Source organism: Colletotrichum phormii (assembly GCF_030913505.1).
Source record: "Colletotrichum phormii strain CBS 102054 chromosome Unknown BDP81scaffold_16, whole genome shotgun sequence".
NCBI classification, from domain to species: domain Eukaryota; kingdom Fungi; phylum Ascomycota; class Sordariomycetes; order Glomerellales; family Glomerellaceae; genus Colletotrichum; species Colletotrichum phormii.
The window spans coordinates 1,035,809-1,048,863 of record NW_026851458.1 but is presented as its reverse complement, the minus strand read 5'-3'; the positions used below and the strand labels follow the sequence as shown (position 1 = coordinate 1,048,863).

General features: G+C 50.1%; 6 protein-coding genes across 6 annotated transcripts; 4 read left to right on the top strand and 2 right to left on the bottom strand.

Moving 5' to 3' along the window:
* Window positions 1-199: 199 nt before the first annotated feature.
* On the bottom strand, window positions 200-1,201 carry BDP81DRAFT_396813 (3-oxoacyl-reductase; the record flags this gene model as incomplete). The annotated part of the gene is made up of 4 exons (XM_060588240.1): window positions 200-527; window positions 592-821; window positions 883-1,045; window positions 1,122-1,201. 4 exons carry the CDS (start codon window positions 1,199-1,201, stop codon window positions 200-202), a joined length of 801 nt encoding a protein of 266 aa, XP_060442727.1.
* A 730-nt stretch (window positions 1,202-1,931) lies between these two features.
* BDP81DRAFT_379525 (FAD binding domain-containing protein) lies at window positions 1,932-3,955 on the top strand. The gene is made up of 6 exons (XM_060586822.1): window positions 1,932-2,502; window positions 2,554-2,760; window positions 2,810-3,157; window positions 3,214-3,383; window positions 3,437-3,658; window positions 3,726-3,955. Exons 1-6 carry the CDS (start codon window positions 2,109-2,111, stop codon window positions 3,804-3,806), a joined length of 1,422 nt encoding a protein of 473 aa, XP_060442726.1. The 5' UTR covers window positions 1,932-2,108; the 3' UTR covers window positions 3,807-3,955.
* Window positions 3,956-4,407: 452 nt separating this feature from the next.
* On the top strand, window positions 4,408-5,110 carry BDP81DRAFT_354050 (uncharacterized protein). Its single transcript, XM_060586260.1, has 3 exons — window positions 4,408-4,472; window positions 4,531-4,807; window positions 4,869-5,110. The coding sequence occupies exons 1-3, from the start codon at window positions 4,462-4,464 to the stop codon at window positions 5,046-5,048; spliced, it is 468 nt and encodes a 155-aa protein (XP_060442725.1). The 5' UTR covers window positions 4,408-4,461; the 3' UTR covers window positions 5,049-5,110.
* A 1,166-nt stretch (window positions 5,111-6,276) lies between these two features.
* Window positions 6,277-7,352, top strand: BDP81DRAFT_325599 (uncharacterized protein; the record flags this gene model as incomplete). Its single annotated transcript, XM_060584991.1, has 3 exons — window positions 6,277-6,716; window positions 6,771-6,818; window positions 6,845-7,352. 3 exons carry the CDS (start codon window positions 6,277-6,279, stop codon window positions 7,350-7,352), a joined length of 996 nt encoding a protein of 331 aa, XP_060442724.1.
* A 548-nt stretch (window positions 7,353-7,900) lies between these two features.
* On the top strand, window positions 7,901-9,122 carry BDP81DRAFT_325753 (uncharacterized protein; the record flags this gene model as incomplete). Its single annotated transcript, XM_060585005.1, has 3 exons — window positions 7,901-8,336; window positions 8,388-8,620; window positions 8,688-9,122. The coding sequence occupies 3 exons, from the start codon at window positions 7,901-7,903 to the stop codon at window positions 9,120-9,122; spliced, it is 1,104 nt and encodes a 367-aa protein (XP_060442723.1).
* A 237-nt stretch (window positions 9,123-9,359) lies between these two features.
* BDP81DRAFT_463185 (FAD binding domain-containing protein) lies at window positions 9,360-11,165 on the bottom strand (the record flags this gene model as incomplete). Its single annotated transcript, XM_060593987.1, has 5 exons — window positions 9,360-9,567; window positions 9,605-10,314; window positions 10,361-10,408; window positions 10,503-10,904; window positions 10,968-11,165. 5 exons carry the CDS (start codon window positions 11,163-11,165, stop codon window positions 9,360-9,362), a joined length of 1,566 nt encoding a protein of 521 aa, XP_060442722.1.
* Between the last annotated feature and the right edge of the window lie 1,890 nt (window positions 11,166-13,055).

Here is a 13,055-nt window from a genome sequence, read left to right as displayed (position 1 = left end):
CTCTCTCTGACATTCGGCTCATAAGACTATTACAAATTTCTGCTAGAGACAGCATTCGTAAGATGCTTCGTCTCAATTCCTTTTAGAAGCAGAGTGTCGGTTCGATTCCGCCACCAGTCTATCTTTACCTGCAAAGCATAGCTTCTTTGTAATACTACTGCTCTAGGTAGTCTATGAGCAGCTTGATGACTTTCAGTCTTTACAAAATTTTGACTGAGCCGCCGTTGGCTGCGATGACACTTCCATTGATCCAGCGGGCTGCTTCGCTTACGACCAAACCAACGACTTTGGCAACATCCTCTGGAAGTCCGACTCCGTTGTGAACTGGTTTTCCCTCGCTCAGAACTTTCAATGCGGCTTCGCGCATTTCCGGCGGTGCACTTCCAGTGAACGCATCCGTCGCAGTGCCACCCACTGAGAGGGAGTTCACTGTAGTTCCCAACGTCTTTGTGTCCTGGCTCAGAATATCTGCCCAAGATCTGGTCATGGATTCCATTGCTGATTTGGTGGATGCGTACAACTTGGCACTTGTAAAGTTAGCATCGACACTAGAATCTCAGCTCGCTATCCTTTTTTTGGGCTGTAACGTACTAGGATGCTGCTGCGGTACGAGCCCAATCGCTTGAGATATTGACAATGCGAGATTCCTGCTGGATGTAGTCTCGTCTGAGAAGAACGTCCATCATCAGGGCCAAAGACTGCAGATTGCCCACCAAGACCCTCTGGATGAATTCAGCATCAAGCTCACGGACGGGCCGCGCTTCAAAGTGGGTTGCGTTGTTGACAATGATGTTGAGCTTGCCACCCGAACTCATCCTGGACTTTGTTGGCAATCGTCTCAGCCAGGTCTGGCGAAAGAAGGTTTGCAACTAATCCGGCCACCTTTGGGGCATCGAGCTCGCTCGAGTGGTAGCCCTGTTGGACTGTCTTTTCAAGAGATTCCAGTAGGTTCAGTGATCCAGACGATGCGCAGGTACCGAGAACGTTTGCTCCGCGACTGGCAAGGTGGATAGCTATGGCGCGGCCAATACCGCGAGAAGCACCCCTGCCACGAGCATTAACAAACTCCTGACCAGTCCCTGATGCAGTGACCACATACCCAAGGGGGCAGTGATTCTTACGTTACCAGGGCATTCTTGCCTCGCAGGTCCTGAGGAAGAAGAGACATCTTCGTAGTAGTTTGGGGCGTTGCGGTGCTCATCTTGGCAAGTTTACGTTTGATCGGTTGGATTTTCGGTGCTGAGAAATCTGTCAGATACTTCTTGGAGACTGTAGCAAGAAAAGACCATGTCTCCAAGTAATAATGGCAGCATGATTATAGCTTCTTTGGCTGTATCAGGCAAAGAACGCTTACAAACTGAGCAGTTGAAGCTTCGTGAACTTACAAATCCAACAACATCCTTCGCAAGTTCGCTCTTTCGACGGACGACGAAGTCGCGAGAGAGCCACTCAGAGACTCATAGTAGCGATTGACAATCAAAAGCTCCAAAATTCTTTTTGGGACTAATTAGTTTCAGTGCTGATCATGTTGCAAAAAACATGCATTTGCATCTACTCATAGTTCGTCTGATGACGTTCTCTCCGCTTAGTAGCCGAATCGGGCCGTCACGGACTTCAGCATGCGATTGCGCCGAGCCATCACAAGTCGACTTAAGCACACCAAGTTTGGCACAATCATCACCTTGAACGTAAGAGATAAAAGAGGAGAAGGTGGCGTTTCCGTATTCCCCGCAGCGGCAACCTTTGTTCCAAAATCCGAGGCCCAGCGTGGCTCTCTACGGACACCCCCATCGGGTTCCCGTCATCTCAACGAATAATTACGTCGTCTAAGATTTACACCCCTTGAGAGAACAAGAATATTGGACGCTCATCAAATGATTGTGCAAATGTCATCTCACTAAAGTTCCTGTTCTGCCATGTCTTTACCTCTGGGTTCTTTCCGCTTAAAACCGAAGCCCGAGAGGACAAAGCTTTGCTATTATCCAGTTTTGGAATGACATCAGACTTGTATGGATGATTTCTAGGTTCATGGTATCAACAGAGAAAAATCTCCCTACTTTCAACTTGATGATTATCAAGCATCCTCCTCATCCAATGCCAACATCGCAATGTCTCCTGAGACTCAGCCATCGACGCTCGCTATTCTACAGCCCCTGACTCAGACCTTGAGCCAGGAGTCGGTCATCACACCGGATGATCCATCATATAAGCTTCACTCGGAACCGTTTGCTATTCAAAAGCAGCTTAACCCGTCGATGGTCCTCGTTCCAAGCACCATCGAAGAGCTCTCTTCCATTGTGCGGTTCTTGTACTCCTCGAGCTTGGACTTTGCTATCCGAGGTCATGGATTCAAGTCACCTTCCGCCAAAGACGTGATCATTAGCATGCTGAACTTCAAGAGCCTGGAATATGACTCAACAAGAAAGATTGCTACAGTTGGTGCGAGTGCGACTTGGGAAGAAGTAGTGGGGTTCATGGAACAAGTTGAACCCGAGTATTCAGGTGATGCAATTCTGTGTAGGGTACCATACTCTCCAAGCTAACAGGGTCCAGTGCCGGCGGCCCGTACCCCAAGCATCGGAGTCACAGGATCCATCTTGAATGGCGGTCTTTCCTGGATGTCCACCGAATATGGCGGCATCAGCGATCCCATCAACTTCCTAGACGCAGAGGTAGTCAAGTACGATGGCACGGTCATCATGGCATCTCAGGAGCCAGATCTTCTCTGGTCCCTCCGGGGAGGTGGCGGTGGCTTCGGCAGTAAGCACACTGTTACTGTTGTTGTTCTTCTTGGCTGACAGGGACCCAGTCGTTACCAAGGTTCTTCTCCGTGCACATCCGTACCCAACTGATATCTGGTCGGGAATCGTGCTCTTGCCGCGGTCTCTCCTGGCGCAGATGATTGATGAGCTGGTGGAGTTCAATCACTCTATGCCTCATCCGAAAGTCAACTACTTCATGTACTTAATGCCCAAGCAACTTCTCCACACGGTTCTGGAGAACCCTGAGCCTGATGTGGGGGACTCGGTCATCTTTCATCTTTATGACGCTTTGGGTGAGAAGCATGGCCGAGCTACCTTCCGTTGGGTCCTTGAGAAACCCGGGGCAATTGACCGAACAAGAGTAACCAACATGAAAGGCATCATCGACATGCAGAGTAAGACACCACCATACAGCTCAGAGTATTCCACGCTAATGCGACTTTCATCTCAGGAAATGCAAATGTGATGCGAGGCACAATGAAGACGCTGTACGCGCCCATGGCAGTCGCCGACTTGGATCGCAGCACGATCACGCGAGCTATTGAGTTTTATGACAATATAGCGAAGCTAGACCAGTCTGTCCACGATATGTCTACAGTCATCTTCGAGTTTCTGTTGCTCGTACGTTCTCGCTTCGCCCAGTCACTGCACTTGTACTAATATGTCAACTTCAGCGCCCCCCAATCGGTGGTACAGCAGAGGTTGCCTGGCCTCGATCCAACACCTTGAACCACTTGCTGCTATTCATCATCAGCTGTCCGGGAAATGGATCAGATGAACAAGAGAAAATCATTCGTCAAATATCCAACGATGCGCCTGGTCAGGTTTTGGGCGCAGAAACTCAAGCAGAAGTCAATCCTGCTGGCCTTGAGCCATCCTATCACGACGTGAAAGGGGTGAGTACATGATCTATTTAAGTACAGGAAGTTTAAGTCTTTGGTTGCTCTGCTGACAAATGTATAGGTATACCGGGACCATTTTGAGAAATTGGTGGAACTACGACGTCGTTACGATCCCAAGAAGCGCTTCCAATCGTTCTTTTAAGCAGCTAGCTTGAGTCATTCAACCCAAATTTGTTGTCTGGGGAGATCAATTTAGCCTTCCATCAGCTCAACTGTACTTTGTTCTCACGCACTCCTAATACACTTTCACAGGCCATATCTACATCATATGTAGTGATATTATCATTACCCTACTTGTCTCTCGCCTCATCCTTGAAAGTTGAAACATCATGCAGTCAACCCCATAAATCTAGGCCTCTCCCAGTGTGTGACAAATGCCATCTTCCTCCTTATGGAATCAAACAACCGAGACTTGAAATTTAATTGATGGGGTTACGTGAGTGGACTGTTCTGTTTAACAAGTGTTTGTGTAGCACTCTGCAATGTCGCCACAAGTGTACCTGCAGACTCGAGTCAAGGGTGGGGACGAGCTTTTGACTCGCATCCTCGGCTCACTACCACGTAGATGTCATACTCCTAGATGACGCCACCAAGTCCGATGAGCGTGTTCAAGTCGAATGTTTGCATAAATAGGAATATGAAGATGTCGTAGGGTATATATGGCGTTAATTGCTGCCCGTAATTAACGGCGTCGTTTTTGCGACAGAAGACGCAACATGTGGACTTTGAAGCACTGTGACAGACAACATTCTCTCAAGATTCTGATACTGCATCCCCTTTGAAAGACGGCCTTTACGATGGCTTCAACGTTCGCGCTAAGATCCCAACCTTGAGTAAATATTGACAAATTCTCACCAATTATACAGACCCGAACAACAATTTGCGGAACTCGCTAAGATCGAAGGCCACGTAGAGGAGGCCACTATCGCAAGCGTCTACGATCAGCTGAAGGCTGTCGCCCCAGAGCTCCTGGTTGGCCAGTGGGAAGGAGGCAGTTTCGATAAGGGACATCCGACCCACTTGCAACTTCGCAACTTCAAATGGGCAGGCAAAGACTTCCGGTCCGTCGATGATGTAGATCCAATCATGCGGTACGAGGAAGACGGCAAACGAACATGGTTTTCTGACTATGGCCATGCGCGAGTGAGTGCACCCATTTCGGGCTAGTCCTTGTTATTGAAGACATAACTAAGTGGCATGCCAGGTCCGAGAGGTGAAGTTCAGGGGTGTTGTAACCGCAGCAATGGTGTATGACAAGTTCCCCATCATTGACGCGTTCCGCTATGTCGACGAAAACACGGTGGTCGGTGCTATGGACAATAAGGAACTTCAGTCAGGAACATACTACTTTTATCTCAGAAGAAGGGGACAGAGCAAGGCCTAGCTACTTAGACTATTTGTCGGATTGGAAGCGCAATTCGGCCGTGAGTAAGGGTAGAGCAGGGGCCACCTCGAGAGGGTATAATTACACCTCGACGGTCCATCCAACCTCCGGTTGGAATCTCCCTTCTACTCCTTACGCAGAATCAATCAATACAGAGATATTGATACTTCGTCACACCCAGGAAGGACCCTACGGTTCGAACCAACTTCCCTGTGATAGGGATACCAACACTATTAAACTATGCAGATCATCCGTTAGTCCGGGGCCCCGCAGACGATCCCCCAGAGTACAAATACCACCAAAGACCAAGTGTGTGAGAGAGTTCGCGACTACTCAATCGTCCTAGTGAAATGAGTGGCTGGTTATTTAATAAGTTTAAAAAAGGAAACCATCTCGTACCGCGTGTTACCGAGGATCCGAGGTCACTTGCCTCCAATGTCTTTGTTCCCCCGCATTCTCGTCACAAGTTGTCGGACAAACCCCACCCACGTCACCTCAAACCCACCATTTTATGCGACTTCTTCATCTGCTGAGTAACAAGTGAACTTCGATTTGTCGCATATACTGCATGGTAGTCATCTACAACATTCAAAGCTACTTTGAAATGACTAGCACGCCGACGCCTTCATGCACACAGGACACAGCTGCTCGATCGCCGGGGCGGACTTCACAGACTGCAGCAACGTCTCAGAGACTCAAGAAGCGAGAGTATGATCGCAAAGCTCAAAGAGTTGCTCGCGAAAAGACGAAGAATCGAATAGCTCAGCTCGAGAGCTTGGTGGAGAAATTGAGCCATCAAGATGATACTGCTACTACGGCATCGCTCATGGCGGAGTTATCAAAAGTGACTGAACAGAGGAATAAGTTTATGAGATGTCTCAAAACTACGTCTTCTCTGTTCAACGATCAAGTAAAGGAGGCCGAATCATGGGGTTCAACGGGAATGGTCTGCGACATACCCTCTCCACCAAAGCCGCCATCAACTAAAGAGGTTTCGCCGAAGCACCCGAGCCCAGGATCCTCAACTTCTCTGGCATACTCATCAGCGCCTGTCGTCGATGGCTCAACCGACGAGGTTCTTGAGAAGGAGATGGGGGATGACATGGATAGCTTCATGGACGAATCTTCTCTTGACATCAGCCAACTTCTAGGCGACTCAATGTTTCAGCCAGACTTCACAGCACCTGTGCCATTGGAAGACACGAATGAGCCACAGATGACGGTCGTTATGCTCGATACACCCGCACCAAGGAAGAAGCAGCAACTCACCACAGAATCCCGACGAAATTCGTCTAAATGCCATTGCTCATCAACCAACCGACTTCGACGACTCTCGGATGGCTCACAAGTCAGTTGCAACAACTGGAAAGCGGGCAACGAAATTCTTCAAGAGCCCTTTGCCCTCCCGGACGCTTCAATACGACTGGAAGGAGAGACTGTCGAGGATGTTCCTGTCCACGCTGTGCTTCACGGCTGGGATAGCATAGCCCACTCGGGCAGGATGACGCCTTTGTGGAGGAAGGTTCGCCAGCTCGATGAACTGTGCTTCTCGGCATGTGGTCAGGCAGAACGCCTTGCTGTTCTGTTCATCATCCATCTTCTTATGAGGGCATATGCAGATCCGACGCTGGTGAAGTCTGCAGTCGTACCGATGTGGTATCTCAAATCGTAAGTGCAATGCATCTGAGTTCCTGAACGTAAGAATTGGCTAACCCCAGAAAGGCCGTTGCAAGAAATTTCTCATGACCCGTCAGCTGATTACTTCGCCTGGTGAGTTGACTCAGGTCTCAGTAAAGGATTAGATGCTTACTTGGAGAACTTTATAGGCCAGCATTGAGGTACCGTTTCGCGGTTGCGCCACACCGGTACTGTAGCAATCTGTTCTGGCACATGCTCAAAGAACATTTACGAATAGTATGGCCATACGACTTCCGTGACTGCTACACCAGGAACATGCAACTGGGAACTTATGGTCTCTCGCCTTTATTCAAAGAAAAGATCCACGACTTGAGATCTTGGACAATGGCACCAGATTTTTTTGCCCAATTTCCTGAGTTGATGCAGGATATACCAAAGTTTCCGGGTCAGCCGTCGCCGAAAACCGCTCTTCCATTTGGCTTGACACTCTCGCATGGTGTGGACAGGTCAAGGTCGGCGAGAGATGAGGGCGAGGAGGAAAGTCAATCTCCAAGAACCGATAACAGCATGAACAACCGCGCCTTATTCCCCACATCTTCTCATGTAAGCGGCTCGTTTTTGAGCGAGCTCGGGATTGACGGCGTCACGGATTGCTTCGACTTCTGATCTTCGGGAATTTGAAGACGGCTTCCACATTCTCGAAGCTTTTGTGTTTCTAGCACAGTAGTGGCGCAGCAAAGACACGTCTTCACAGTCTCCATTATCGGAGAATAAATATCCATGAGCGTACGGTAGTTAGTTCTAAGTCATTACTCAAAATACTTTGATAGTCGTTTTCACTGCCGTACGGATAGACTACACGGTGATGGGACGCGCTAGCAAGGGTGGCCCTGCAATGCCAGCACCTCCGCGGGCCCCCGAGTCTCCACCGGATCCGATTGTACGATGATTCCGACTCTGTCGGACAATGACACGAAACCTTAAATCACTGGTCAAGCCTCACGAGGCAAATTTTCCCGTGCAGAGCCCCCTGAAATGCAGCCTTAAGTTTTCGTCATTCTGGTAACGACGGGAAGACTTTCGCTGAGGGGGCCTGCCGACGACTCCGTCAAGAGGTTATCATATTTACCACTACCCCGGAGACTTCATGAAGGAAAGCCTCGTTTGCTTTTCTTCTGTTATCGAACCATCGTCAGATCATGCATTCGGGTAAAATGTTGCTAGGTCTACTTCTTTTTGGCATCGGACTTGCAGATGCTAGGCCATCTTCAGATGGCATCCTCGAGGATCCTGGTCTCGCCCGAAGCGTACACTTGCACCATCGGCGGATCAATGACACGATACTTCCCATACGACGAAACTGTCCCTTCAGTCCCTGGGATGAGCTTTACATAACCGATTTCCTTCAAGAGCACTTCAAAGACCTATCGACGACCGACCACTGCTGGATTATCAAGGGTGTAGCAGGACTACACGAGCTACTTCAGAGGAACATCTCGGCTAACCCCCTACTCAACGTCACAATACCGACTTGTATATCACTCAACGTTACCAGCAAAGGGAATGCCTTTTCTATTGACTTCTCAGATGACACGTACAAAGTCAATGGTGTCGATGAGGATGAGTTCGTGTTGTTGACCTACGTGCATCGTGAGTTACCTCCTTCTCCTTGAAGCCTATCATGTGTTTAACAGCTTTTAGTTGTGTGCATGATTGCAGCGTTCTTCTTCTGTTATCCCGTCATCTTAGTTCTAGCTTCAGCGCCCAACCTATGCATCATGATCGATCGCGCACTTCAAGAGTCTACAAAAAGAAAGTTGCAACGATGGCAGACAATCTTCACGGTCCTCCTCTTCGCTCCACTATCGATCGCGGGATTGATAACCGGAATAGTCGCCATGGGAACCTCAGACCACGCAAGGACAGAGCACGGAGTAAGTGATCTCTCTTCAAAGGCTCAATCAAGTCAGTAGCTGACCCTACATGCCAACTCTTTTTAAGATCATTGGTTACATCACTATCGGCCTAGCCGCAATATCAGTGCCCCTCTACCTCTACCAAAAGAGGCTCAGCTCCCGCCCGGATCTAACCTTCTACATGTACCGCCGCCTCAAGTTCTTCAACGCCCTCGACTTCCTCGTCTGCCAGGCCATCCTGCTCATCTCCGGCTTCGCCCTCCCAGACGGCATCGACGACTTTGGCATCATGACGATTTGCGGCACAAACACAATCTCTTCGTCGTTGCTCTTCTCTCTGGGCATGATTGTGTCGTTTGTGTGGAACTGCGCCATGGCTACGATGACGGTGCAGTGGCTTCTCGAACGGAGGATTCGGGGTGGGAGTCTGATAGACAGGGCGCCGCCGTGGATGCTTAAGATACTGCGGAAACGGTCGGTTTCGGATATGACTATTCAGACGTTCCAAGAGTCTCGTTGAGAATGCTAGACTGCTCGACTTTGATGTTTTGGAAGCGGTTTTGAACAGTGGTGGTTATAGTAGAACAGCGATAGACCACATTTACCTTGGATTAGCGAAAGACGTGTAATTATTCACTTCGACGACAGACACTAGCCCGCCAGGGACGATAAGTAAAGATGTATACTTGTGTAATGAATCTCAGGATTGTGTCTAGCAAGAAGGAAATCAGACATTCGGCTCCTGTCTACATGTATTCTACCAGTTGAAGTACTTGGAACTCGGGACCGGGGCCCGGTCCAGCTTAAAATACCCAGGCTGTAGCTTCTGGAAAACCTCCTTGGGATCATACTTTTTCGCAATGCTCTTGAGTTTAGCCTTATTATCCGCGCCGTAACCACTGATAACATCCTGGAACTGCGCAGCGTAGTTCATGTAGATGTAATCGTTCGCCACCCCCCCGCGCCTTGGCTTCTTCGTTGATCCTTTTCAGAACCGTTGACGTGAAGGAGTAAATCGCATCGTCGTCCTCTTCGTTACTCCACATTACGGCTAATTGAATAATATAGAACGGGCCGTCTTCGACACCGAGACCAAGCGCATTGCCCCCGTTCTGCTGCATGTGCTTCAGCATCGGAACGGTGATGCCCTGGAACACCAGAGAGGGAATAACGCCGGGCAGATCCGTCACGGCAAGGACCTCTTCAAAGTAGATCTCCTGCGCGGCATCAACGACTCCCTTATCGGCTTTGCTGCTAATGACGCCATAAATCTCCCGCGGGCCCGGCGGTGAATCCTCGGCTCCTTTCGCAGCCCAGTCAGCGATGATTCGGTTCTGCGTCGTATCCGAGATGGCAGGAATAGCGTTCCATTCGGAAAAGATGTCGGCCTCTCCGCCGTCCGGCTCAGCGTAATAGAGTGTCGGGAGCGAAAGCTTGGTGCCGTTGTAGTAGGCGTATACGTGCCACAAGCCGGCCTTGGGGTCCTTTTCCGCGTTGGCAATGAAGTTGGCGTAAGCCCCAGAGAGCGCAGGGAACGAATCTTCGAGGTAGGTCCGGGAACCACCCCACATCTTGCCGCCTGGGAGCGAGATGGTCCGGAGGTTGAAGCTCACGACGAGGCCAAAGTTGTTGCCGCCGCCGCGTAGGGCCCAGTACAGGTCCGGGAACTGGGTGGCTGGTGCTCGGATTATGGCGCCGGTGGCGGTGACGACCTGTCAATGTCAGCTTGGGCTAAGATTTTATCTACAGGGAACTTACATCGTAGCTTTCGACGTTATCACAGGCCCAGCCGTAAAGGTTGGAGAACTACGAAATACCGCCTGCCATTCCATTAGCTGCGCCGTTCTACGCTTGACAACCTTTCGATCGAAAACTTGCCTCCAGTAGTAAGTCCTCCAACATCGATGTCGTATATCTGACCGCCAATGACATTCAGACCAGACTTTGTGAGCTCCCGGTAGACATCACCCCAGATGTTACCTGGTTGGATCGAGGCAATCTTCTTATCGGCAGACAGCGAGATGCTCTTCATGTTCTGGAAAGAGATGGTGATACCGTCCTGAACGTTGGACGCGCCCGCCATTGCAGCGTGACCACCGCTTTTGGCAGCAAATGGGCACTGCGTGAGACGGGACATTAGCACCACGACAGATACTTGTTCCGGCCTCGACGGCTTGAAGACACAATAAGGGCTAACCTGGGCTTGATTCCCAGACCAGTATGAGCTGACGAACTCAGTGTACGCAGATCCATTCCTCGTTTCGACAGCATCATCGCCATAGACAAACTTCAAGGTGCCACACTACAGTAGAGAACCAAACGTCAGTCATCCTGTGAGCGGTATTGCGAAGGGTAGGCGGCTCACCGCAGCAGAACAGCCTATCTCTGACCTCTTGTCAAAGCCGGATAGGTTTGGAACCTCGGAAATGACAATGCCTAGCTCCTGAAGCGCATCAACAACATTGAAGTTGGCAGGCTCTGTCGGACTGATGTCAGCCGCGAAGATCTGGACGGCGTGGCTAGCTACGAAGGCAGCCGCCGCGAAAAGTCTAGAACTTCGCATGGCTTCGCTCAAATGTCGTTTCGCTGATTTGGAATCAATTTTCAGCTTAGGCTGGGGATGTCGTTGGCAGGAAACGAAAGCATGAGTTAATTCAACGGGGCAATTGCGACTTTCTGTTCGATTGGTAGCTAAACCGTGAGTAGCATGCAGATACCTCGCGCTGACTGCAGAATCATAATCTGCATGTTGCAACTTCAAATCTTACCCGCATGTGCAATGATGATGAACCCCATTCTTCACTGCAAGGGACGCCTGCAGAAGTCGCATGGTCCTATCAAATCCGGCCTCGACTGAAAGTAAGCAGCCACAGATGAGGCATTGAGGCATTGCTCGACGGCTGGGCGTCCATTTTGTCTCGCAGTTGATTGAGACTGGTGGAAGATCCGGCTGCGAGCCATCCTACGTAAGCAGAAACATGAAGCCATGGATGGTGACATGTTCCTTCGTGTGATGTTGCCTATCATACGCAACGAAACCGTAATAGTCTCGCCGGTGGGCGGTCGAATCTGTGTTGGATCTCTTGAAGAGATTACAGAGTATCCATACCTCGGCTAACTCATGCAGGACCAAGACACAGGGGGTCATTCTCGCCGGTACCCCATGTCGCTGCATGTGTGATCGTGAAGAACTTCTAGCCCAGAAGCAGCCAGTTGACAAGGTAGAGTATGTGTAAGTGTTGTTGTCAACGACACTAGTCACGGCTACGCCAGAGGAACTTGCTTAGCTTTGTCTATCGTCGCCGATAAAAACGACTTCCATCTTGGGCCAACCATTCATGCGATGGGATTGGAGCGGGCGAGAAGCAAGAACTCGAATCCCATTGATGTACCAACTCCGTCTAGCACGAGGCTGGCGAGAATGTGCGTGAGGAACATCACCTCTGTGTCGCTTGACACACTTATAATTCATCGATGGGCTGCCACGGAGTCTCGGTCACTGAACTAAGCCCATATGAAGAAGTTGGGCGACGAGTGTAGCAAGGCTAGGGCAAAGTTAAAAAGTCGATAGATACAACAAAACGGGACTGATCCTATCGACTCCATGAGCGTTAAGCATTCAAGAATCGGCATGCAGGCATCTTCTCGCGAGGTTGACAGGATATGACTGTAGGATACGGTACAAACGATGAATTACAGTATACCATTTGGCTGTGAATGTGTTCATGGTACCGCTCAAAAGCATCAGCATAATCTTCTCGACGTGACCAAGCATGTAAGGTATCAGTGATGATAAACGGATGAAGGGATCAATATTTCCCGTCGTTCAGCTTCAGGCGAAGCACAGTACTGCGACGTGGCTTGAGAGAGAATGCGGATTCCCAGGTGGCGAGATGCAAAAGGATGTTCGTTACCTTCTTCGAATGCGAATTCACGTTCAGAAGCACTGGGTGAGAAGCATCGTCAGCACAGCGACGCGATAAGCCTCATTTGACGATGAGCCGTCCGACATCAGTCATTGAAGATGTCGAAGCGGTGTGCCATCCCTTCGCCGGACCGAACATCGGAGGAGTCATGGTAGACAAACTTCGACCATCACCTCACCTGGAACAGGGACGATGGACGTCTGGAACAAGCCAATTGCGGTGCAAGAATCCGGGGCAGGCGTTGAAATTGGGATCGCACTAAGGCATTCCAGCCTCCGTGGCGACCATCCGTGGGAAGCCTCAACGTTGGACCGTCCCGACTCATTGGCAGCTGTCAGACGCGATTTCTTTTGACGTGAAGGATGCACCGTCTGAAAACCATGGAATGGACCCCGCGTGATGCGCCCTACCCAACCTTTCTGGCTGCTTCACCCCCTTCAACTTCACACAAGGTGACGTTGGCGGTCAACCTCGGGCGGGTCATGAGGCCAGGCATTGCCAGACGTGGCGGCGGAGTCGCACGGGAC

Coding starts and splice junctions, on each gene's coding strand:
- BDP81DRAFT_379525 (XM_060586822.1), top strand. CDS start 2,109: ATGTCTCCTGAGACTCAGCCATCGACGCTCGCTATTCTACAGCCCCTG. Junction 3,158..3,213: donor AGGCATCATCGACATGCAGA/GTAAGACACCAC, acceptor CTTTCATCTCAG/GAAATGCAAATGTGATGCGA. Junction 3,659..3,725: donor CCTATCACGACGTGAAAGGG/GTGAGTACATGA, acceptor ACAAATGTATAG/GTATACCGGGACCATTTTGA.
- BDP81DRAFT_354050 (XM_060586260.1), top strand. Junction 4,808..4,868: donor CTGACTATGGCCATGCGCGA/GTGAGTGCACCC, acceptor GTGGCATGCCAG/GTCCGAGAGGTGAAGTTCAG.